Here is a 26444-nt window from a genome sequence, read left to right as displayed (position 1 = left end):
TGGACCTTTGTTTTTCTATTTCAATTTTAGAGTAAGTTTATCAAATTTCTTAAAAATTCTAACTGGGTAAGTGACTTTATAGATTAATTTTGGGAAAAATTACATCTGAAATATTTAGTTATTCTATTTAAAAGCAATGGATCTTTCTCCATTTATGCCAGTCATTTTCAGTGTCCTTTATTAGAGTTTAACATGTATTACTGCAAAAATCTTGCTTAGTGTTGGATACTTTAATTCCAGGGTATTTTATAATTTTTAGCTATAAACTGTATCTTATTTTGAATATAGTTGTACTATACTCAGGTTGGTTGGCATAGAGAAATATTATTGATTTTAAAAGTCAGTTACTGAAGTATTATATACATACACAAAAAAAGTGCACAAATTATGTGTCCAGCTCAAGAAATTATCACACAGTGAACGCACCTGTGCAGTCTCCACCCAGGTCAGAAAGCAGAGCAGTACCAGCACCCAGAAGCTCCCTTATGTCCTCCCAGTTACTTCCTTTGTCCTCCTCCCACAAAGTATCATTATTCCTGGCTTCAGAAAGTGTAATTTTTTTGGCCCGTTTCTTAATGTTACATGATGTTTGCTGTAGGTTTGTGGCATATAACTTGTATAAATAAGGATTTTCTTTCTGTTCCTAGTTTGCTAAATAAGAGTGTTTTGTTTTTTAGTCGTAAATCTGTGTTGAATTTTTCAAATGCCTTTTTCTGCGTCTATTGAGAAAAGCACAGTTCTTTTAGAGAAAAAGAACTGTTTATGTGGGGAATACACAGAGAGCGCTTCCATTGTGGGACCACCCTTGTACCCCAGGACGATCTCTACATGATCATGGTGCATTATTTTAAAAAATATAATATTGGCTAATATTTTATTTACAATTTCTGCATCTGTGTTCATATTCATGTAGTCATACAACTTGATTGTTGGAACTACTTGCAAACTGATAGTGTGTAAGCTGTTACACAGAGTGGGAGGCCTCTATTGGCTCCATGCTGGGACTTTTTCTTGAATGGTCTATGTAAAGACTTCTGACATAGAAGTCTGGAGCTTTTTTTGACTCTGAGTAGTGTGGGGACAGAGGCCTTTTGCATCTAAGAGATGCAGAAAGCTTTATAGCCTTTCAGGAACGTGGCTTAGGGACTTACCCTGACACAAGAAAATACATTTCCTGTCCTGGGGCTCCTTCTATGCTTCTCCCTTGTTTTGAGGTTCTGTGCTGCTTGCTCCCTGTGTGTCTCAGTATCTCTCTCCTCCTCCTGTCATGTCTCTGTGTTTCTGTCTTGATGCTTTTTATTGCTGTCATTGTCATTTTCTGTCCAGCTCAATGCCTTTGGGCAGGCCACTGCTCTTCTCTTACCTTCAGTCTCCCCTTCTTTGAAATGGAAGCAAGTTCCCAAGTTTACAGCCTCATGCAGATTACCCTGGAGGGCATCTTGGTCACAGTCATTCTTATCCTCCTCTATGCGGCCACTGTATCTCCCTGTCACGCTTGTTCCTGAAGCTTGTGGCAAACCCTGGTGGCCGAAGAATTTGGACGTGACCCGCTATTGGCCCTGGGATGTGAGCCTCCGAGTGGAAAATGAGCACGTGTGTGGAGGAGCCCTCATTGATCTCGACTGGGTGGTGACTGCTGCCCACTGCATCCAAGGGTGAGTGTGGCCCATGGAGACCCAGGGCTGCAGCGGGCCCAGCCTAGACTCCTTATTTCCTCTATGAAACAATGTGGCAGTGGGGGAGGTGGGGGGGAGTGGGAAGGGATGTCCAGAACAGGGAAGAGTCATGCTCATGACCTCACAGGGCCAGGGACTGAGCTGGGGCAGGAGCCCCAAGCAACAAAGACTATATCCTGACCAGGGCAACAGCATACACCCCGTATACACCCCACCCCTCACACACATTAGAACATGCGTGCATGCTAATAGCTGCACACTCAAATACACAGCACATAGACCAGGCCACTTGAATCAGCTTGACTGATGAATGAGGAGGCAGTCATATCTCTGACTCCGAGGGCCCCCTGGCCGGATGAGCAAGATGGAGTGAGCAGGGCAAATCAGGCAGGACTTCTGCTAAGAGGAACGTCCTTAGCGGAGGTAGGAGCATAGTGTTGCTTGAGAACCTGACATCTACCAGGTGGGGCTCTGTGTCTCCTGTAGCACAAAAGAGTATTCAGTGATTCTCCGCACCTCCAAGCTGAAGCCCACGGACTCCACAAGGGCCCTCTCGATCCCTGTGAGGGACATCATTATGCACCCCAAGTACTGGGGCCGGAACTTCATCACGGGTGATGTTGCCCTCCTCCAGCTTCACACTCCTGTTGTCGTCAGCAAGTACGTGCAGCCCATCTGCCTCCCGGAGCCCAACTACAACCTGAAGGTTGGGACGCAGTGCTGGGTGACCGGCTGGGGCCAGGTTAAACAGCGCTTCTCAGGTGAGGAGGATGGGGTCGGGGGTGACGTGTGGTACCCCAGAGGGTACACTCCTTTCCTCCTCTGGGGCCTCTCCTGCTGAGCCCTCTCATGGTGCCTCTCAGGAAGCTTGTGGCTGTTACCTCTGGCCCCTGGTTCTTTGGATGTGTTAGGATTGCTCCTCACATGGGAACCGTTGCCATGGTTTACACCATTGCATTTGCTATGGGCACTTCATTTAGGCCTAGGAAAACCTGATCATTTGCCTCTTACGGAAGCTCAGAGTCAGGTATTCATAAATTCACTCACTCACTTATTTGTTCACCTGACAAACTTCGATGTTCAGGCATCTGCCACACGCCAAACCCTTGTCACTGGTAATGCATGCCCTGCCTCTAGGGATCTCATAACTGAGTATGGGTGGAAGCACAGATTAACAAGGAAAGAGGCAAAGACTTTTTCAGGTGATCTTGAGAGCAAGTCGGGAGGGATCTGGGATGAGCTCTGGCAGAGAGTCTGCCTGAGATGCCTGAAGGAAGAGCAAATGTCAATCAGGTGGCAGAGGGCACAGCCAGTATAGAGCTCAGAGGCTGGAGAGAAGCAGCATGGGGTTGGGGTCTCAATTTCTGAGTGGTTGCATTGAAACTTGGATTGTAGCCTGCTTGGTTCAGGAGCAAAAGATTCCCAGAGAAAGGGATCCTGAAATAGAGCCTTAGAGGGCAAGGTGCTTGCCAAACGTGGTCCACACCACAGGGGGAAGGGCCAAGTGAAGGAGGGCATGGAGGTGTGAAGGGGTGTGGCTGAGTCTTGAGGATGGAGGTGACAAGACCCTGGGAATAGGCAGGGCTGAGTAGAGTGAGGAGTCAGTTCTCACCCCACTGGACTCCTCCACAGCCAACTCCACGCTGACCCCAGAGTTGCGGGAGGCCGAGGTGTTTATTATGGACAACAAGATGTGTGACCGGATTTACCGCAAGAAGTCCCTCATCCCCCGCGTTGTCCCACTTGTCCTGGGGGACATGATCTGTGCCACCAATTATGGAGAAAACTTGTGCTATGTAAGTTTCTGGGAGGTTCTGGCAGCTCTCCTTCGGTTGGGATGACTCCAGGTGGGGGGCATTTCCCCAGGGAGAGGTTTGCTTGGCCTCGCTGTTTGTCATCATCAGGTAGTGCTCTGCTCCCATCTTCCTTCCCCGTGACTTTGATTTTGCCTGATATTCTGGGATGGGATCCCCAACTGAGGAATGAAGGAGGACTCCAGGTAGTGAGATCCTCAAGGAATGAAAGAAGCTTCCAAGCAGAACTCAGAGGGTGGGCATTCTGGGTCCCCCAATCCCTTGGGTCCCAGCTGGGTCCAGAGCCTCCGTCACTCCTCTCTCTTTGCCTAGGGGGACTCTGGGGGTCCGTTGGCTTGTGAAGTCGAGGGCAGATGGATTCTTGCTGGGGTGTTGTCCTGGGAAAAGGCCTGCGCCCAAGTACGTAATCCAGGCGTGTACACCCATATCACCAAATACAGCAAATGGATCAAGAAGCAAATAAGCAATGGGGTTCTCTCAGTCCCCTGCACCTCCTCCTGGCTCCTACTCCTGTCCTGGCTGCTGCAGCCCCAGATGGGCCCCTGATCTCCCTTCTCCTTTCTTCTCCGTGCTTTGCCTTTGCCGAATGGGGCCAGATCAAGGTTAGACCAAGGTCATGGGTCTGTATTCAACAAGGGTCAAGGTGGGGAAAGAGTGACCCCTGGGAGACTGGGTCCTGTTTTGGCCTCCTAGTGGGAAGGGATGTGGTAGATGACTAGGCCTTGAGTGACCAGGAGAAGGGAAGTGTGGCCTAGAAGGGCTTTGGAATTGGGGACCAGGATAGCAGGGATTAAATCTGTGCAAACATGAGCTGGCTCTGTTCTCTTTTCTGGGTGGCCCTGGGAGTTGGGGGTTGGTGCGTGGGTAAGGCCTCCTGGAACTAATTCTGCCAGGAGGCTCCCCAGAGTGGGGACTGATGGTTTTTGCTATATCACTTGTGCTGGGGCGTTGGGAAAGGGCCTGGGCCTGAGGCATCAGTTTCCTCAACTGTAAAGTGGGCGTGCTGTAAGAGAGCAGTTGCGACATGCACTGTAGGTGACAGTAGGAAGGACCCACATATCATGCTCCAAAATCAGCTTTCTTTTTTTAAAAAAATGGCATTAAAAAAAAAAACCTGATTTCAAAAGTTCCCCTCCTACATTTTTTAAAAATTAAAAACAATTAAAAGCAATGTCTGAATTTTTGTTGTGATTTACCAAAAAAATTCAGAAATACATGAGAGTCTCCCTTGCTCATTCACCCCCACCACCAATGCTGCTCCCCTCCCCAGAAGTAATCATTGTTAGCATCCTTAAGTAAAATATCTTTATGGTTTTTAAATAAATAGAATCTTATATATGTATTATTAATAACCTACATTTTAGAAAAAGCTATATGCCTTGAAAACCTATGTCAGTAACTAGAGCTATTCATAATTTTACATTATTGCATGTGTACCATGTGGATGTAATGTATGTTATTTAACCAGCACCAGGTTTTAGGCTGTTTCTGACTTGTCAGCATTGTGGCAGTGCTGCCATGAGCATATTCCTGCGTGCTCGGGGGTGGGGTGGGGGAGAACACAGTCTGAAGCATTTCTTCCGCGGTCTTCCTAGGAGTGGACTCAGGGGAGGACCATCACAGGAAACACGAATTTAGTAATTTTGGATGAATATAATTTACTCCTCCCAAAAGCTGAACCAGTATACATTCACACCTGCAGTATACAAGAATGAACGCTTCTCCTTTTTGCTAAAATTGGATATTATTAATCTTCAAAAATTTTTCCCATCCAGTGGTAGAAAGTTATATCATTGCTGTTTTAATTTGCATTTTCTTGATTGGAAAAATATCTTTTCATGTGTTTATTGAAAAAAAGGTATACCTTTTCACTAGTAAATCCTCCGTTCATATGCTTATTTTAGAAATTAGCTTGTTTATCTTTTTCTCATGCAAGGTCTTTATCTTTTCTGAATATTAAGCTTTTGTCAATTATTTTACAAATATTTTCTCCAGTTGTTGCCACTTATCTTTTACAAATATGTGGAATATATGGGTAATTTTCCTGTAAAGACTTTAAAAATTATTATTGAATGAAGTCAGTGTTTACTTTCTTTATAGACTTTGTGGCTTGCTTAACTTGGCCTTCTCCATCTCCAGATGATAAAACTATCTTCACATATTTCTTTTTTTTTTTTTTTTTTTTAAAGAAATTCACGTTCTTTTATTTATTTATTTATTTATTTATTTATGACTGTGTTGGGTCTTCGTTTCTGTGCGAGGGCTTTCTCTAGTTGTGGCAAGTGGGGACCACTCTTCATCGCGGTGCGCGGGCCTCTCATTATCGCGGCCTCTCTTGTTGCGGAGCACAGGCTCCAGACGCGCAGGCTCAGTAATTGAGGCTCACGGGCCCAGCTGCTCCGCGGCATGTGGGATCTTCCCAGACCAGGGCTCGAACCCGTGTCCCCTGCATTGGCAGGCAGATTCTCAACCACTGCGCCACCAGGGAAGCCCCACATATTTCTTTTAATATTTTGATAAATTTATTTTTTATGTGTAACTGTAATCCTTTTGAAATTTCTGTTATGTATAGTGTGAGTCAGGCGCTAACTCTGTTTTCAACTGGAGAACCAACTCGGTTGACATTATTTCTTGTAGAGTCCATCCTTTTCCTGCTGATTTGAATGTCCACATTTATAATAACGAAATCCTAATATATTTGTGGGTATGTTTTTGAAACCTTTATTATTTCCCACTAATCTGTTTGTCTGTCCCTGGGCTAGTGCTGTTCTGTTTCAATCAGCTTCATGTTATGTTTTGTTAAATGGTAGAAAAAAACTCTCCTCTTCTTTTAAAAAAAAAAATTGCCTAATCTACAAAGTTTGCCTTCCATATAAACTTTAGAATCAGTTTGTCGGTTTTCATTAAAAATGTTATTGGTATTTGAACTGAAATTAAATACACAGAATAATTTGGGGAGAACTGTCACTTTTACAGTGTAGAGTTCCTAACCAGGAATATGGTATATGTCTCCATTCATTCAGCTCTTCTATTCATGGATGTCTGGAAAACCATTGAGTTTATTTCTAAGTAGTTTACAAATTTTGATTATGTCTGTTATGGGTGGTATCTTTTCCCATTACACTTTTTCTAATTCTGCATATTAGGTATTTTAAAGCTGTTGATGGATTTTAAAAAAGCAGTGATCTTGATTCCTGGTCGTCTTGCAAAACTGTGTATTAAATTCAGTAGTTTTTCAGTTGATTCTCTTGGCTTATTTTGGGGTAATCACATCACCTAAAATGGTGACAGCTCCCTCTTGTACTTTTTGAAAGTCACACCGTTTATTTCTTTTGCTATCTCATTGCTGGAGACTCCAGCACAATATGAAATAGTAGCAATAATGGTGAGGGTACATGTGCTGACCCTGACTTCATTCTTTCATTCATTCCCCAGATACTTGGAATTTCCTCTGTGTCAGGCACGGTTTTGGGCCCAGGTGACACAGTTGTGAACTGTTAAGATGATTATTCTTATTTAATTTGTTTACTTAGTGAAACACATGACTAGATCTCTGGTAGGTTTCTTAGGTAAATCCTGTAATACACTCTGGATTAAATTTCTACCATTTTGTTTAGAATTTTTGTTCCAATATTGGATTGGCCTACAATTTTCCTTTCTGTTCCACCCTTGGTGCCATTGCTATGCTAGCATCTTAAAACATGTTGAGGAGTTTTCTAGTCTTTTCCTGTGCCCTAGAGCAGTTTATATAACACCAGCATTATCTGTTCCTTACGTTTGGTAGATTGTGCACGTAAAACTTATTGGGCCTGATGCCTTTTTTAGGGGACAAATCTTTGACTATTTAAAAAAATTTTTTCATAGTTATTGGCTTAGTTGGGTTTCCCACCTCTTTTTGCATTAATTTTAGTAAAATAAATCAATTTAGCTTAGATTTTAAAATTTTAAACTGATACGTAAAACTTGAACCTATGGCTCCTTTCCTATTTTTAATATTATTTACATGTGTACTCTTTCACTTTTCTTAATTATTAAAGATTAAAATTGCCAAATTTTTGTCTATTTCATAGGTATTTTCCAAAAAACCACCTGGTGTACTGTTATTGGTTAGCTTTATGGTATCCATCCTTCCCTCATATTACTACAGGTCCAAGTCATTAGTACACACTGTCTGCCATGTTGCTCATCATCTTCAGGAAGAAGCTGTCACACTCCCAGCTCCCAAGTGGGTGGCTCATTGGCTTGATCTAATTAGCATAGTCCAGTGCCCAGCCACCTGACCCCAGTTAGGTTATCCCAATAAGCATAAGGTATGGTTAGAGGAGAGAAATGCATACTGTCTCGCTCTTTTTTTTTTTTTAATTTTTATTTATTTATTTATTTTTGGCTGCGTTGGGTCCTCGTTGCTGCACGCGGGCTTTCTCTAGTTGTGGTGAGTGGGGGCTACTCTTCCTTGTGGTGCGCGGGCTTCTCATTGTGGTGGCTCCTCTTGTTGCAGAGCATGGACTCTAGGCACACAGGCTCAGTAGTTGTGGCACACGGGCTTAGTTGCTCCGCGGCATGTGGGAATCTTCCTGGACCAGGGCTCGAACCCGTGTCCCCTGCATTGGCAGGCGGATTCTTAACCACTGCACCACCAGGGAAGTCCCCATACTGTCTCTCTTAATGTGGGTGAGGAAGCAGAAGGATGTTGGCAACCATTTTTCAATAAGGGGATCAACTCAGAATGAAGCCACCATCACTGAAGAGAGGAGACAGAAATTTTAAGCCTGTTTGAGTGGAAGTTTCTCTTGTCAACTCCTAAATGGTACAAACTACCTTTTGATTTTAGTGATCAAATATGCTTCTTTTTGTTTATTTCATGAAAGTTCTTTTAGCTTTAGTAATTCAGTCTTCTCCTTTGGGGAGATTTACTTTATTGTTCTTTTTCTAACTTCTTGAGTAGTATGCTTAGTTCATTATAATAGACTTTTTTCATTTCTAATATTTTCACTAATTCCATAAAATTTCCTGTGAGTCTCACTTTGGCTGTATTTCACAGGATTTTATATGTACTGACCTCACTGCCATTCATTTCTATATTGTTTTTTATTTCACACTGTATTTCTTACTTAACCCAAGAGTACTATATGGGTGTTATTTAATCTCCTGACGGATAGTTTGGGGGAGGGATAGGGGCTTCTCCTTTTTCTCTATTAAAAATTATATCAATATGGATTTAATTATTTCCACATTCTGGAATGTATTGAGGTTTTCTTTGTGCCTAGTATTTGGTCAGTTTTATTGAATATTTCATGTGCGTTTGAAGTAAAATGTGTGTTTTGAAACAAAGTTCTAGCTATAATTGACTGGATCAGGCTTGTTGATTGTGTTATTCAAATCCTCTCAACACTTCAAATATTTTATATCTATAAATCTGTTGATTTCTGAGAAGTTTATCATGAGAATTCAGAGTTTGTCTATTTCTTCCTGCAGTTCTAACAGTTCTTGCTTTGTGTTTGAAAGCTGTGTTGTTGGGAGTACAAGGTTCATGCCTGCTGTACCATCTTGATGGGTTATACCCCATCAGTGTAAAATATGCCCGTTGTCCTATTTAATATTATTTCTTTTTACAAAGATCCAGATCATCGAGTTCATTCCTAACTCTGCTGTAATAATTGATTAGGATATAATTTTATATTTTGTACATGTTTCTTACAGATTTTCCTTGGGGTTATTTTGTACCTTTTACAGTTTCTTGCTTTGAACATTTAATTCATTTATTTTCATTCTTTGTTATTCAATAATAAATACCTTTAAGGTTATAGATTTGCCTTGAACACACTCAAAATGTTTTTTTAATGTATTGCTCTAATTATTAGTATTTTCTAAATAGTTTATAGAATGTATTTTTTTGTTTTTTTTTTTTAATTTATTTATTTATTTATTTATTTATTTTTGGCTGTGTTGGGTCTCGTTTCTGTGCGAGGGCTTTCTCTAGTTGCGGCAAGTGGGGGCCACTCTTCATCGCGGTGCGCGGGCCTCTCACTGTCACGGCCTCTCCCGTTGCAGAGCACAGGCTCCAGATGCGCAGGCTCAGTAGTTGTGGCTCACGGGCTTGGTTGCTCCGCGGCATGTGGGATCCTCCCAGACCAGGGCTCGAACCCGTGTCCCCTGCATTGGCAGGCAGATTCTCAACCACTGCGCCACCAGGGAAGCCCCTATAGAATGTTTTTATTTCCTTGAAATAAGTTAACCAACTTTATTTATTTTTTAAAATTTTTATTTATTTATGACTGTGTTGGGTCTTCGTTTCTGTGCGAGGGCTTTCTCCAGTTGTGGCAAGCGGGGGCCACTCTTCATCGCGGTGCGTGGGCCTCTCACTATTGCGGCCTCTCTTGTTGTGGAGCACAGGCTCCAGACGCGCAGGCTCAGTAATTGTGGCTCACGGGCCCAGTTGCTCCGCGGCATGTGGGATCTTCCCAGACCAGGGCTCGAACCCGTGTCCCCTGCATTGGCAGGCAGATTCTCAACCACTGCGCCACCAGGGAAGCCCCCAACTTTATTTTTAAAATTTTCAAGTCATTTGTTTTATTTCACTTACTCATTCTTATTAAATCCTTGTTTCATTGCATCATGGTAAAAAATGTGGCTCAAACTAGTTCCACTTTTAGGGAAGTTATTGTGGTTTTCTTAGTAGTCTAGTGTGCAGTTGATTTTTATAGATGTTCAATCCTTCAAAGATAGACAAAGCTGGAGAACACTCTCCCACTGCAAGTGAGGTTTTTCCATTTCTCGTGTATCACTGTTTGATGTTGTTACTGATGAACAGAACTTTAATGTTACATAGTCATTATAATTTTTATCTTTTTTCAACAGAGAGTAATTTTATTTTTCTGTTTAAAGCTTTTGTCCTGAATTACATCTTTAGAGATTAATATTGTCATTTCTATTTTTGCTTACATATACTTAATATATTTTTGCCCATCTTTTACTTTCAACTGCTTCATATCACTTTGTTTTAGGTGAGTCTCTATTGAGTAACATGTGAGTGGATTTTTTTCTACCCAATATAAGAATCTCTGACTTGTAAAAGTAGAGGTTTTTCTTTGTATTCACATTGGCAGTGATAACGGATATGCTTGGTCTTTATTCAATTATCTTGGTTTTATTGGTTGATCATTCCCCCGTAAAGCATTACTTTCCACAAAGGCAGAAGAGTAGAGAGAATTTTACTTCTCTGGATTTTCTTTATTCTCTCTCTCCCTCCCTCTTTCTCCCTCTTTCCCCCAGAGGAAATCTGATTGTAGGAAATCTGATTTTCTACCATGTATCCCTAAAAATAGTTTGTGTTGCCTGTTTTTGAATTTCATGCAATATGTACCATTTGCTGTCTGAATTCTTTCACTCAGCAATATGTTTTATGAGATTCCCATGTCGCTACATGTAGTGGTCCGTTCTCATTGCTCGAGTATTCCGTGCATTCATCCTGCCTTTGATGGCAGCTGGGTAGTTTCTAGTTGGGGCTCTACCCAACAGTGCTGCTGCCAACAGTCTCACGTGTCTTTCCTCCTGCATACGTGCATGATGTTTCTAGGGCTCACAACCAGGAGTGGAACTGCAGGTTGTGAGGTAGGCACATTTTCTGCTTTGCTAAACGATTCCAAAGTTTTCCACAGTGCTGGCCCCAGTCCATCTCCTCTAGCAGTGTAATGAGCATCAATCTCATTACCCACGATCTTGACAACACTGGCAACGGGGTGGAGCAGGAGTGAGCCGTCCTCCTGGACAGTCCCTCATGGGATTCTTGGGGTGAGGACTTCAATGGAGTGGTGGGGAGGGGTCCCAAAATGTCATTTATTCTGCTGATTCATGAAGACCCAGGCTTGCAAGCTGCTTCCTCTCAGGAATTCACCTCCCAGGCCCAAAACACCTGGCCTCTACCCATGAGCTGTTCTCTTAAAAATGCAGAGTGGGAAAAAGGAAAACTTCAGTTCCAGCTCAATCAATCACAGCAGGAACTAGCCGTCCCCCTCTCAGAGCCTCAGTTTCCATACCTCCAGGGGAGCCATGAGAAGGGCTTCATAAAGGAACTTGAACTGGGCACTGGGAGTGCCTCACAGGCCAGGCACTAGGCACTGTCACAAGCCAGATACCTGGCGCTATGACAGACTTAGGGTTAGGGATACAGGGACCCCGTCAAGGCCAAGGCTGAGCCCAGGAGGCACTGTCTCGGGCCAGACAGCACATGCTGTCACAGGCTCAGGGCAAGGCATCAGCAGCACCATTCCAGAGAGGTGTCTGGCAGCAGCATCACATCATGGCTGTGGCAGGCCATGACCCAGACCACATTGTCTACTTAGCCTCCTGCTGCTGCCCCAGCTGGGTGAGCCCCCAACCCTGGGGCAGAGGCTCACTCCCTGCTGCCCTGCATAAACAAACCATGAGTTCTAAAATTCTCACACAGTAGAGATGCCCTGCCCCACCCTGCCTCTAAGTCCCATTATGAGGACCAGTGAGGGCCGTGCAGTTGCTTGCCATGGCATGTGGGCAGGGAGATCTTCAGGGCCTCACATCTCCATTTCCTTCTGCCAGGGCTGAGAATAATCTCTATGTTGAAGGTAGGGCTTTGGGAACATGGGAGAGAGGCAGGAGGGCTTTGTTTGCCTGGGTGCCTATATCCACTGTCCTCATGCCTGCGTGGCCTCCATTTGTTCCTGATGGGCATCTCCTCGTCACACTGCATGGTGTGCCAAACCTGGGGGCCCAGACAGTGTCGAGGCAGTTCCTGTTTGCCAGTGACCATGAACACGAGGAAAGAGCCTTATTAAAAATGGAAAAAAAACTAATATCCATGGAATGGATTTGGGAGGCACAATCTCAGAGAACTGGGACTTGTGATGAGGGCGATGTGATATGTGGGTGACTGCTCATCCCGCATAAAGCATCATTCACATGGCTTATATCTCAACACCCCTTGAAGTGGGCTTTACCAATATCCCCATTTCACAATAGGAACCTGAGGCCCAGAGAACTAAGTGCTTGTGGCGTCAGGATTCAATACCAGTTTTCAGTAGACTCTTCGGGGGTAAAAAGTGTGGGACCCCATGTGACAAGGTCTCTGGGCTCCCACCCTACCTGACCACATGTAATCTTGTGGTGGCAGCCCTGATTCAGGTTACCTGCCAGCTGTCCATTCTGCCCTAGGCAGAAAATTTGCTGGTGTGGCATCTGTTAGTAGGGATGTGTTCCCCAACTTAGGGAATTTGTCCTTTTCCTTCACTGTGTGACTCCCCTTCCCAGACCAGTTCCTTGAGTGAGTGAGTGAATGAATGAGCGCTTTCCTACTCTGTGCTGTCCTCAGGCATCTGTGACGTCTGGGGGTGGTGAGGATGTGCACTGCTCCTTGTAGCTAACTGCTGTGCCTGTGATGATGTGGGGTGAGGGTCTGGGACCTTGTAGGGACGGAGGTCATGAGCCAAGACACGCATTCCCATTGCCACGTGTGAGTGCACGGGGTGACATCGGAATACAGCTTGTGAGTGGGAGTGCTTGGACTCTAGAACTCCAAGAAGGGGTAGAGGTGGTCTGCAGTGGAATCTGTTTGAGCCACTGAGTGTCCCCCGTGCGTGGAATGGTATCACTGTGTCTATGACAAGCTTGATCCGCAACACCTCATGCCCCCAAATTAATCCATTATGGCTCCCTCCAGATTCAGTTGCTGTTCTTGGTGCTGGCATCTGGTGCTGGCATCTCCAGGCTGAATCCTGCACATCTTGTATAAGGTTTGGGGGAAGGAGATCAGAGTCAACGTTGTCCTGGACGTGAGTTCTGAGGAGTGCTGTTCTCTGAAACTGAGGAACCCACTGAGGGTGTGGAGCACAGAAGCAAAGCCCAACCCTACCTCTTAGAGCTGTCACTTTTTAAGTGGCGAAGTTCGTTCTGTGGGACCCTGGGTCTCCAGGGCCTAAGCTTTGTGAGAGAGGCAAGGGCAAGGCTTTGGAAGCCCTCTCTTTCCTCCCAAAGTCTCCATTGGAGCAGGCTGTAATCTGAAACGAGGTAGCCATAAACCCACCACAGTATATGAGAAGGGCTGGAAATGTGGCTCCCCCTTGGGGGAGACAGAAAATAAGACAGCAAGCCATTGGACAGAAACATGGGCAAGAATGGAGCAATGAGAGGGCAAGGCAGACAAAACTCCATGGAGATGTTGGGGCTTGTGCAGGTGCCTGTGGATCCCTGTGGGGAGCCACTGGTTGAGGGTGAAGGTGACCAGCCATGGGAGTGTGTGGCAAGGGAACCAGCCATCCACATCTGATAGCAGTACCAGGAGCCCTGGGACATGGTGGAACAAGACCAAACATCAATGGTTTGGGACCCTCTGAGGGACTGCTATGAGGCAGGGCCCAGTAGATGTTTCTGCTAATGTGTATGAGCCGCAATAGATTATTAGCCTGGTCTGTTGATTGTTGTACCTTCTACACCACCACCACGGAACGCGCCCCCGCCCCCCCCCCTTCGCCCCCCGCCCCCATTCCCAGGCAAGGACGAGCCTTGCTTGCTGCTGCTGAGTCCCTGAAGCTCTGGTTGGCACTGCACGCTGAACTGCTGAGGGAAACACTTTCTGGAACCACGTCTGCTTGAGACAGTGTAAACACATGTCCAACTTTGCCTGTATGAGGAGGTCCGTGACCACCTATGACAGCTTCTTGGCCAGCCCAAACTTTATAGCAGGCTATACATAAGGAACCTTTTAATTTGTCTTTAATCTTGGTCTCCAACCTTTGCTGTAGAATTTCTCTCTTTCCTGTCCTCAGTGATGTTCAGTTATTAAATACCAGTCCAAGGTGGTCCAGTTCAGAATCTCAATCTCCTATCCAGTTCAATGCAGCCCCCACTGCTCCCACTCCTGCTTTTGGGGCCAGTGAGGGGCAAGGAGGAAATTGACAAGCATCTCTACTCATTTCCTGGTATGGTCGCAGAGAGCGCACCTCCAGGGCTGGTGGTCTATGGAGGCAGGCCCTGGAGTTGTACAATGTGACATCACTGTCCATTGCTTTCTGGCTACAACTGACCAACAGCCCTGCTCATTGTGCCCCATCACTTAGCGCTTACTGACACTCACCCCTCTGATGATTCTCTCTTCTCCTTCACTTGTGTAAACAAGGGAGAAGGGACGAATCCTGGGCTGATGGCTTGTAAGAAGCCCTGGAGGGGTTGTCTGGTCCCCGTTGTTTGGAGGCTCTCTTTATAACATGGGGCTCCTGCTGCCTCTGGGCCTTTGGTTGCCACTTTGGGGGTGGTGAGAAAAGCCCCTCCCCACATGTGCATGTGGCAGTGGCTGCTTGTGACGGCTGGAAGTCTGAGGGCTGCCCTTTGCTGCCTGAGAGTCTGCATGGGGCTGTCATGGCCTCCTCTCTACCCTTTTCCTAAGGGTCCTGGTTCCAGGCCTGTGGTCAGACTAACATCTCCTGCAAGAACCTGAAGGGGAAGCTAGTAGAGGTAGGCAAATGGCCATGGCAAATGAGCATCTTATTCCTGGGCATGAACAACTGCAGCGGCTCCCTCATCCACCACTAGTGGGTCCTTACAGCTGCGCACTGCTTTCAGAGGTCAGTCAGGGTGGCCAGCCAGTCTCAGGGGCTTTGCTTTCTGGCCTGGGAGCCCCTGCTGAATCTGGGGATCCGGGAGTCGGGGCCTGGCTGGGTAGCCCTGTGCTCAGCCTGTGTCTCTCCAACCATTCCATGTTTGACCCCACTGCTGGTGATCTGCCTCCTACCCGTGACCCTGCAGATCCAAGGACCCCAGATCATACTCTGTGAAGATGGGAATTCAACGCCTCTCAGAAAATGGCACCGAACTCTCAGTCACTTGCATCGTGATTCATGAGGATTTCACCAAGCTCATGTCCAGGATATTGCCCTCCTGAAGCTCAGGAACTCTGTCTCCTGGTCCCCCCTCATCCAGCCTGTCTGTCTACCTAACCCTAAACTCAAGCCATCTCTTGGATCCATGTGCTGGATGATTGGGTGGGGACAAACGTATACTCAAGGTAAGTGAAGGCAGGCCGAGGTCCCAAGACACCTGCCTCTTCAGAACATAACTCCACCATGGGCTCCTTCATCCATTCCTTTATTCACTCATTCACTCCATCAGCAAATATTTCCTGAGCACCTACACGTGCTGCACATTGCCCTGAACTCTGTTGATAGGAGGATATACACAGTGCCCTGGTGTAAAAGACACTCATGACGTGTACGGACCTCAGTTCCCAAAGTTAAGTTAACTCGAATGTCAAACTCTCACCTTGCAGCCTGGAAGGAAATTAATCTTTGGCTATTAATGGGATTTCCTGTCTGCAGGTGGCACAAGGACTGTGGTCTCAGGGGGGTACCTAGGCATTGGGTAGCCATTGTACCCACTTGTTATCTTGAGCACCAATAATTCCTGTCCCCTGTTGGTGTCATTCTGAGGTCCTAGAATTGAGGAGCCTTTATGGGGTCCTTCCCTCCAGGGGGTGGCTCACTCTGGGCTCTAAGGTCTTGCCACATTGGCAGGTAGCCATGAAGAAGTGCCCAGCCATTCACCCTCATGGAACGTGAATTACTGGGGTAATCTCTCCTTGGCTTCATTCAGTGCCTGGATGTTGGTCTGAGCCCCTCGGGAGACTTTTTAATGAGCTCGGGCTTTTTCAAAAGTCAGATTGTGGTTTGGGGCCTTTATACATCACTATCCCAGGAAATGGCCCTGCCTCCCACATTACCAATCTGGATAGCTCCAAGATGGAGATGTGCCAAAGAGCTGAAGGGATGACGAGGCAGGATCTCTCTCTCTTCAGAGACCCCACAGCCCTCCTACGGTCTTCAGGAGGTAGCTGTCAAGATTGTAAACAACGAGATCTGCAATCAACAGTACAAGTTCCTCTTCTTGAAGGGCCAGAAGAAGTTAATCAGGAATGACATGATTTGTGCCAGCTTACAGTGGGGCATGGACACCTGTCAGGTGCACAGTGTCTAGACCTGGGCAAGAAGACTTTCAGTGGTCATGCATTCCTTTCCACATGGCACTGGGAGACCTTATGAAAATCTCCTTTCCCTGGGCTTCAGTTTCCCAATCTGTAAAATAAGGGTGAAAATACTTTTCACTCCTGTCCACAGTTATGGTTAATAATGGCAGTACTTCTCACGTTATTTGAGCGCTTCTGAACATCAGTCACATGCCCAGATCTGGGCCAGATTCTGGCAGAACGAGTTTAGCATAAATGGCATCATTCTGTAAGCAAGCTTCTGCTGCTTGCATCTTCTAGTCAACATTGTTTTTGAGATTTATCCATATTGATACCTGCCTCTGTAATTCATTAATTAACAGCTCTATCTACAATATACTCTTTTGTGAATAGTCCACAGTTTATGCATTCTCTTGTTTATAAAGATTGAGGTAGCTTCTAATTTTTTCATATCGCATACTCTGCTGCTCTGAATATTCTTACACACATCTCCCTATTTACATGTTCCAGAATTTCTCAGTATGGTGCATCCTGCAAGGAACTGATGGGTCATAGGCTGTGCATACTTTCATCTTTAATAGTCATTGCCAAATTATTTTCCAAAGTGATTGTATTAATCTATAGTCTTACAGCAGTGTTTGAGAATTCCATTGTTCCATATCCTTGCCAACTTTTGGTACTGGTCAGACTGTAAAATGTTTTCCATTCTGAGGATGAGAACTAGAGAAATAGTATCCCATTGCGGTTGCATGTACCTGTCCCAGTTACTAGTGCAACTGTGCATCCTTTCATATGTTTATTCACCATTCATAATTCTTTTTCTGTGAATCACTTGTTCAGATAGTTTACACATTTTTCTGTTGTTTGTCATTTTCTTTTTATTATATTTTTATATTTTGGATACTGATTTTATGTTCATCGTGTATATTGCAAATATTTTCTTTCTTTTTGATCATTTTGTATATACTCTCCTTTGCTCAACAGCAATTTAGATTTAAAAAAAATTTTTTTTATTGGAGTATAGTTGACATAATGTTGTGTTAGCAGTTTAGATTTTATTTCAATCAAACATATATCCTTTTTTTCCTTTTTAGTTTATGCTTATTTAAGAAACCCTTCATTTTCCTGAGGTTATAAGGACATTTTCCTATGTTCTCTTTTTCCTAAAAGTTTGGGAATTTTGGTTTCCACATTTGGGTCTTGAATCCATGTGCATTCATTTTGTGAACGGTGTAATTTAGGGGTCTATTTTTATTTATTTTGCGTATGGACTACAAATTGTCCCAGTGTCATTCACTGAAAAAACCATTTCCTGTACTGGCTGTCACCACTTCTCTCATAAATCAAATTTCTATATACACAGGGGATAATTTCTTGAGTTGGACACCTTCAAAAATTTTTTTTTCATTTTTAAGACAAGTATTTCTTGTGGTTTTTAAAACTGAAGTATAGTTGATTTATTGTGTTAGTTTCAGGTGTATAGCATAGTGATTCAGTGTTTTTGCAGATTATATTCCATTATAGGTTATTACAAGATAATGAATATAATTCTCTGTGCTCTACAATATATCCTTGTTGCCTATTTATTTTATATATATTGAATAGTAGTTTGTATCTGTTAATCCCATACACCTAATTTGTCCCTCACTGCTTCCCTCTTCCCTTTGGTAGCCACAAGATTGTTTTCTATATCCGTGACTCTGTTTCTGTTTTGTGTATACATTCATTTGCATTATTTTTTAGATTCCACATATAAGTGATATCATGCAGTATTTGTCTTTACCTGACTTATTTCAGTAAGCATAATATTCTCTAGGTTCATCCATGTTGGAGATGGCAGTATTTCATTCTTTTTATGACTGAGTTATATTCCATTGTAATATATATATATATATATCACATCTTCTTAAGCCAATTGTCTGTGGATGGGTACTTGGGTTGCTTCCATGTCTTGGCTATTGTAAGTAGTGCTGCTATGAATATTGGGGATGCATGTATATTTTTAAATTAGTGTTTTTGTTTTTTCAATGTATATACCCAGGAGTGGAATTACTGGATTATATGGTAGCTCTATTTTTAGTTTCTTAAGGAATCTCCATACTATTTTCCATAATGGCTGCACCAATTCACATTCCGACCAACAGTGTACAAGGGTTCCCTTTTATCCACATCCTCTCTAACATTTGTTATTCGTAGATTTTTTGATGATAACCTTGCTGACAGGTGTGAGGTGGTACCTCATTGTGGTTTTGATTTGTGTTTCTCTAATAATTAGCAGTGTTGAGCATCTCTTCATGTGCCTGTTGGCCTGTCTTCTTTGGAAAAATGCCTATTCAGGTCTTCTGCCCATTTTGATTGGATTATTTGTTTTTGTGATATTGAGTTGTATGAGCTCTTTGTATATTTTGGATATTAACCCTTTGTCAGTCCCATCATTTGCAAGTATTTTCTCCCATTCCATAGGTTGTCTCTTTGTTTTGTCAAGGTTTCCTTTGCTGTGTAAAAGTTTTTAAGTTTAATAAGGTTCCATTTGTTTATTTTTGCTTTTATTTCTTTTGCCTTAGGAGACTGATCCAAGAAAAAAATTGCTGCGATTTATGTCAAAGAGTGTTTCACCTATGTTCTCTTTGAGGAGTTTTATGGTTTCATGTCTTACATTTAGGTCTTTAAATCATTTTGAATTTATTCTTATATATGATGTGAGGGAATGTTCTAACTTCATTGTTTTACATGTGGCTGTCCAGTTTTCTCAGTACCACTTGTTGAAGAGAATGTGTTTTCTCCATTGTATATTCTTACCTCCTTTGTCATAGATTGACTGTAGGTTTGTGGGTTTCTCTGTGGGCTCTATTTCTGTTCCATTGATCTCTGTGTCCATTTTTGTGCCAATACCATGCTGTTTTGATTACTGTAGCTTTGTAGTATAGTCTGAAGTCTGGGAGAGTTATATCTCCAGTTTTGTTCTTTTTTCTCAGGATTGCTTTGGCAATTTGATATCTTTTGTGGTTCCATATAAGTTTTAGGATTATTTATTCTAGTTCTGTGAAAAATTTCCTGGGTATTTTTATAGGGAGTGCATTAAATCTGTAGATTGCTTTGAGTAGTATGGCCACCTTAATAATATTAATTTTGAAATCTAATAACACAGGATATCTTTGCATTTCTTTCAGTCTTCTTCAGTTTCCTTCATTAATGTTTTATAGTTCTCAGTGTACAGGTCTTTCACCTCCTTGGTTAAGATTATCCCTAGTTTTTTTTGACACTATTTTAAACAGGATTTTTTGAAACTTTCTCTTTCAGGTATTTCATTATTAGAGTATAAAAATGCAACAAATTTCTGTATATTAAACTTGTATCCTGCAAACTTACTGAATTCATTTATTAGTTCTAATAGTTTTGGATGGAAACTTTAGGGTTCTCTATAGAGAGTATCATGTCATCTGCAAATGTGACAGTTTTACCTCTCCCCTTTCAATTTGGATACCTTTTATTTATTTTTCTTGTCTGATTGCTGTGGCTAGGACTTCCAATACTATGTTAAATAGCAGTGACAAGAGTGGGCATCCTTGTCTTGTTTCTGAATTTAGGAGGAAGGCTTTCAGCTTTTCACTGTTGAATATTATGTTGGCCCTGGGTTTGTTATAAATGGACTTTATTATGTTGAGATATGTTCCCATGTGTTGTTGAGATACCCACTTTGATGAGGGTTTTTATCATGAATGGATGTTGAATTTTATCAAAGGCTTTTTCTGTGTCTACTGAGATGATCATATGGTTTTTGTCTTTCCTTTTGTTAATGTGGTGTATCACATTGATTGATTTGTGTATGTTAAACCATCCGTGGGACCCTGGAATAAATCCAAGTTGATCGTGGTGCATGATCGTTTTTATGTATTGTTGGATTCAGTTTGCTAATATTTTGTTGAGGATGTTTGCGTCTATATTCATCAAAGATATTGGTGTGTAATTTTCTTTTTTGGTAGTGTCTTTTTCTGGCTTTGGTATCAGGGTAATGGTGGCCTCATAGAATGAATTTGGGAGTATCCTCTTCACTTTTTTGGAATAGTTTGAGAAGGATAGGTGTAACCTGTTCTTCCTATGCTTGGTAGAATTCCCCAGTGAAGCTGTCCAGACCTGGACTTGTGTTTGCAGGGAGTTTGTTTGTTTATTTGTTTTACAGATTCTATTTCACTTGTAGTGATCAGTCTGTTCAAATTGTCTGTTTCTTCTTGACTCATTCTTGGCAGGCTGTATGTTTCTAGAAATTTGTCCATTTCCTCTGTATTGTCCAATTTGTTAGCATATAACTGTTCATAGTATTCTCTTAGGATTTTTTGTATCTCTGTGATATTGGTTGTTATTTCTCCTCTTTCTTTCTTATTTTGTTTATTTGGGTCCTCTTTTCTTCTTCGTGAGCCTGGATAAAGGTTTATCAATTTTGTTTATCTTTTCAGAAAACCAGCTCTTGGTTTCATCATTCTTTTATATATATATATCTATATATATATATATATTTTTTTTAAATCTCTATTTTACTTATTTCCTGTTTGGTCTTTATGATTTCCTTCCTTCTGCCGACTTTGGGCTTTCTTTGTTTTTTTTTTCCTAATTCTTTTAGGTGGTAGGTTAGGTTGTTTTTTTGAGATTTTTCTTTTTTTCTTGAGGAAGGTCTGTATCACTATAAACTTCCCTCTTAGAACTCTTTTGCTACATCCTGAAGATTCTGGAAAGTTGTGTTTTCATTTTCATTTGTCTTGAGGTATTTTCTGATTTCCTCATTGATTTCACCATTGACCCATTGGTTTTTTAGTAGCATGTTGTTTAGTCTCCACATGTTTGTTCTTTTCCTATTTTTCTTTCTGTAGTTGATTCCTAGTTTTATATCATTGTGGTCAGAAAGATGCTTGACATAATTTCTATTCTGTTAAATTTGTTGAGGCTGGTTTTGTGACCTAGTGTGTGATCTAACCTGGAGAACATTTCATGCCCACTTGAAAAGAGTGTGTATTCTACGTTTTTTTTTTTCTTTTTTGGATGTAGTGTCCTATAGATATCAATTAAGTCCAACTGGTCATTGGTGTCACTTATGAACTCTGTTGCCTTACTGTTTTTCTTTCTGGATGATCTGTCCATTGAGGTCAGTAGGGTGTTAAAGTCTCCTACTATTATTGTATTATTGTTAATTTCTCCCTTTATGTCTGTTAGTATTTGCTTTATATATTCAGTTGCTCCTGTATTGAGTGTATATGTTAACAAGTGTAATATCCTCTTCTTGTATTGATCCCTTTATCATTATATAATATGCTTCTTTGTCTTTCATTATGGTCTTTGTTTTAATGTCGATTTTGTCTGATATGAGTATTGCTACCCCCACCTTCTTGTCATTTACATTTGCATGAAATATCTTTTTCTATCCCCTCACTTTTAGTCTGTGTGTGTCTTTTGCCCTGAAGTGAGTCCCTTGTAGGCAACATAATGAAGGGTCTTGTTTTGTTTTGTTTGTATCCAGTCACCCTATGTCTTTTGATCAGAGGATTTAGTCCATTGACATTTAAAGTAATTATTGACAGGTATGTACTTATTGCCATTTTATTCCTTGCTTTCCAGTGTTTTTGTGGTTCTTATTTTTTCCTTTCCTCTTTTTTTTGTTTTTCCCATTGTGGTTTGATTATTTTCTTTTATAGTATTCTTGAGGTCCTTTCTTTTTGGTTTTTGTGTATACAAAACCTACAATAGGTAGGTTTTTGATTTGTGGTTACCATGGGGTTTATGTATATTGACCCATAATTATACCTATTTGCTTTAAACTGAAGTCATTCAAGTTCAAATACATTCTAAAAGATCTACATTTTTTACTCCCCTCCTCCAGATTTTGGGTTTTTGATGTCATATTTTATATCTTCATGCTTATCCCTTTACTGTTTATTGTAGTTATAGTTGCTTTTACAATATTTTTTGTTTTTTTATTCTATGTACTGGCTTACTTAAGTTATCTTCAATCCTTACTATATATTTGTTTTTCCTATTGGGATTTTCCCTTTCCTACAGATTCTTTCTTCTTTTCAATTTAGAGAATATCCTTCAACATTTCTTTTAGGTTAGGTTTGGTATTGCTGAATTCTTTTAGTTTTGCTTGTCTGAGAAATTATTTCTCTCTCTTTCTGTTCTAAATTATAATTTTGTTGGGTAGAGTATCCTAGGTTCAGGTTTTTCCTTTTCATGAGTTTGAGTATATCATGTCACTCCCTTCTGGTCTGCAAAGTTTTTGCGGAGAAATCAGTTGATAACTTTATGGGGGTTCCCTTGTACATGACTCTGTTTTTCTCTTGCTGCTTTTAGGAGTCTCTCTTTATCTTTAACTTTTGACATTTTAACTATGATATGTCTTGGTGTGGGTCTGTTTGGATTCATCTTGTTTGGGACCCTCTGTTCTTTCTGTACCTTGATATCTGTTTCCTCCTTTAGGCTTAGGAAGTTTTCAGTCATAATTTCTTCAAATACATTTTCAATCCCCTTCTCTCTCCCTTCTCCTTCCAGAACCCCTATTATGCATATGTTGGCACATTTTATATTATCCCATAGATCTCATATTTTGCTTTCTTTTTTTTTTTTTCCCATTTGTCTGTCTGCTGTTCTGATTGGGTGATTTCCATTAGTCTTCCAGATCTCTTATGTGTTCTTCTTTGTCATTTAGTTGGCTATTCATTGCTTCTAGAGTGCTTTTTATCTCAGAAATTGAATTATCTACTTTTGATTAGGTCTTCTTTATAGTTTCTAGTTCCTTGTTAAAAAGCATCTATGTTTATATTGATACTCTTTCTTAATTCACTTAACATTTTTATTAGCAACTTTTTTTGAAATTTCCTCCTTTTCTTTTTTTTAAATAAATTTATTTATTTAATTTATTTATTTTTGGCTGCGTTGGGTCTTCGTTGCTGCACACAGGCTTTCTCTAGTTGCGGTGAGCAGGGGCTACTCTTCGTTGTGGTGCGCGGGCTTCTCATTGCGGTGGCTTCTCTTGTTGCCGAGCATGGGCTCTAGGCATGCGGGCTTCAGTAGTTGTGACACGCGGGTATTAGCAACTTTTTGAAGTCAGCGTCTGGTAGACTGATTATCTGTTTCATTATTTGTTTTTTCAAGGGTTTTCTTTTGCTCTTTCAGCTGGGAGTAGTTCCTCTTTCTTTTCATTTTACTTAACTTTCTCTGTTTCTGTGAATTTAGGTGAAACAGTTATCTATTGTGGTCTTGAAGTGGTGTTTTTATGTGGGAGTGTCCCTACATAGACTGTGTGTGCCCAGTGTCTTTGGTGTGCGGGCCGGATTTGATGCGGATGCCAACCACGTCTTTCCTCATGGTGTGCTGGCCACTATCACTTTGATAGAGGGTGTGGCTGGTGATGGAGGAGCTAGAGCCTGCACAGGGTGTGAGGTGGGACTTCCTCTCTGCTCCCTGGCTGTGGCCGCCCTGTCAGGGGTGGAGTCTGCTCCCACATTGCTAGAGCGGAAACTCTGAGGTCGGGCTTGAGCCAGCTCTGTTCCCTTTAAGTGTGTTTTACCTTCTCCCCTCACTGGGGCTTTTGCCCCAAAGGAGGGGAGTGCTGAAGTAAATGGGGCTGAATTGGAATATAGTTGATTTATAATGTTGTGTTGGTCTCAGGTATACAGCAAAGTGAATCAGTTATCTATATCTATATATCTATATCTATATCTCCACTCTTTTTTAGATTCTTTTCCCATATAGGCCATTACAGAGTATTGAGTAGAGTTCCCTGTGCTATGCAGTGGTCCTAATTAGTTATCTATTGAGAAGTTTGACTTTAAATCAAGTCTAGCTTTGTGATTATTGCGTGGCTATGGATATTCTGATTTCTGAACTGAGATGTTTATGTGACCGCATAATCATACTGATTATGATTACATTAATCACAGTGAGCAAAACGTTCTGACTCTGCCCAGTTTTTACCCAGGATCAGGGAAAGAACTCACCCCTTAAATACATTTTAAAGGGACAAAGGGGGTTCCAATGAAGATGCCTGTTGTGTTCAATGTACCATTTACACTTTTCCCTGTCCTTTGCTCATGTTTTTCTGTTAAACTACTTTTCTTTTTATTGATTTGTAAAAACTGTAGATATTATATGCTGTGGTAATTGGTAAAGGAACATCATGTCTTTTTCAACTTAATTTTAAGTGGTTCATAAGTATAGGTGTATACACACACACATACTTATGGAGAGAGAGAGAAGATAAAACAAATATGGTTAAACATTAAATTAGTGAGTCTGGGTAAAAATATTATACTTGTATCTTTTCTGTAAGTCTTAAATTATTTCAAAATAAAAAGTTAAAAAAAAAACTTTAGGAACCAGAAGTTTTAACCCTTTGTGAAATGCTTTACAATATTTTACCCTACTTGTCCATGATTTACCTTTTTTTGGTGTGGATTTCTTCCCATAGAGTTAATTATTAAAATTTTCATATGTTCATATTTATCGTTATTTCCCTTAATGATTGTAGTTTCTGTGCTGTGCTTAGAAATATCTTTCCCACTCTGAGATTATAAAATTCTTTACTCATACATGTTCTTAATTCTTTTCTTTAAATATTTTAATTTTGATTCATCTAGAAGGGTGAGAGAGGAAACCAGTTTTATTTTTCTCCAAATGTAGCCAGTTATGTCAATAATTTTTATTGAATACTTTTTTTTGGCAATGAATTAGAAATGCCCTCTTTATTATATCATACATTCCCATCTTATTTTTGTGTATTTCTGCCCTTTGTAGTCTCATTCGTATGCCACCACCACTCTTTTTAAATTATTGTAGCTTTATAATTCCTTTTTGTATGTGGTAAGGCAAGTCCTCCTTCATTATTCTTCTTTTAAAGAATTTACCTTGCTCTTCTCCCACGTCATTCTAATTGAACAATCTTTGTCTCAAGGTATTTTCTGATTTCTTCTTTGATTTCATTGTTGACCCATTTTTTAAAAATTAATTAATTTATTTTTTACTGCATTGGGTCTCTGTTGCTGTGTGCGGGCTTTCTCTAGTTGCGGCGAGCGGGGGCTACTCTTCACTGCAGTGCATGGGGTTCTCATTGCAGTGGCTTCTCTTGTTGCGGAGCACAGGCTCTAGGCGTGTGGGCTTCAGTAGTTGTGGCGCACGGGCTTAGTTGCTTCGTGGCATGTGGGATCTTCCCCAACCAGGGCTGGAACCTGTATCCCCTGCATTGGCAGGCAGATTCTTAACCACTGTGCCACCAGGAAAGCCCGACCCATTGGTTTTTTAGTAGCATGTTGTTTAGTCTCCATGTGTTTGGGTTTTTTTCCCATTTTCTTTTGAACAATCTCAGTATAATATTAAAAGGAAAATCATGTGGTGATTTTGGTAGAAACTGATAGTTTGATTTAGGGAAAATAGACTCTATTTTGCTCTATTTTATTTGTGTCCCTAGAGCAGGAGTTTATATGGCTTTCTCCATATAATTACTTCATGCTGCTTCTTAACTTTATTCCTAGATATTTTATATTACATCTCTATTGTAATAGAAAATGTTTTTTTCAGTGTATTTTCTGTTTGTATTATATATTGATTTTTTGTGTATTTACTTTGTAATAAGCAAAATTCCTGGATATAGTGGATATAATGGATTCTCTTTAATTTTGAGACATACCATCTGCAAACAATGGTAAATTTGTCTCCTACTTTTCAATATGTATGCCTCTTACTTCTTTTTCTTGTTTATTGCAATGTCAAGAATCATATTCCAGAACAATTGCTCTGTCTTCCAGGAGACACTGTGCTATCTTGTTTTAGGTATGTCTCTTATAAACAGTATAATGCTCAGTGCTATATTTTTCAACACATGTGGGAGGCTTTCCTTTAATCCATTTACCAAGAAGAATGTTTCTTTTTATCCCCTTACTTTATGTATTGGTTTGATTTTTTTTTTCCACTCCACTTTTCCCCTGT

The 26444-nt window shown here is 41.4% G+C and overlaps 1 protein-coding gene across 7 annotated transcripts in view; it reads left to right on the top strand.

The window, feature by feature from the left end:
• The window catches only part of LOC132374940 (serine protease 45-like), a 102901-nt gene that overhangs the window by 69543 nt on the left and 6914 nt on the right, over positions 1–26444 (top strand). For 6 of the 7 annotated variants that reach the window (XM_059939447.1, XM_059939446.1, XM_059939445.1 and 3 more), the window contains 3 exons: positions 1508–1655; positions 2163–2437; positions 3309–3472. In XM_059939447.1, coding sequence (XP_059795430.1) covers positions 1508–1655; positions 2163–2437; positions 3309–3472 — 587 coding nt within the window. Of the gene's footprint in view, positions 1–1507; positions 1656–2162; positions 2438–3308; positions 3473–3802; positions 4618–26444 lie in introns of those variants that run through there. The other variant, XM_059939448.1, reaches the window with a different exon arrangement.

This window comes from Balaenoptera ricei, chromosome 11, assembly GCF_028023285.1.
Source record: "Balaenoptera ricei isolate mBalRic1 chromosome 11, mBalRic1.hap2, whole genome shotgun sequence".
Classification (NCBI taxonomy): Eukaryota; Metazoa; Chordata; class Mammalia; order Artiodactyla; family Balaenopteridae; genus Balaenoptera; species Balaenoptera ricei.
The sequence above is the reverse complement of the archived record's forward strand: the minus strand, read 5'-3'. Positions and strand labels throughout refer to the sequence as shown.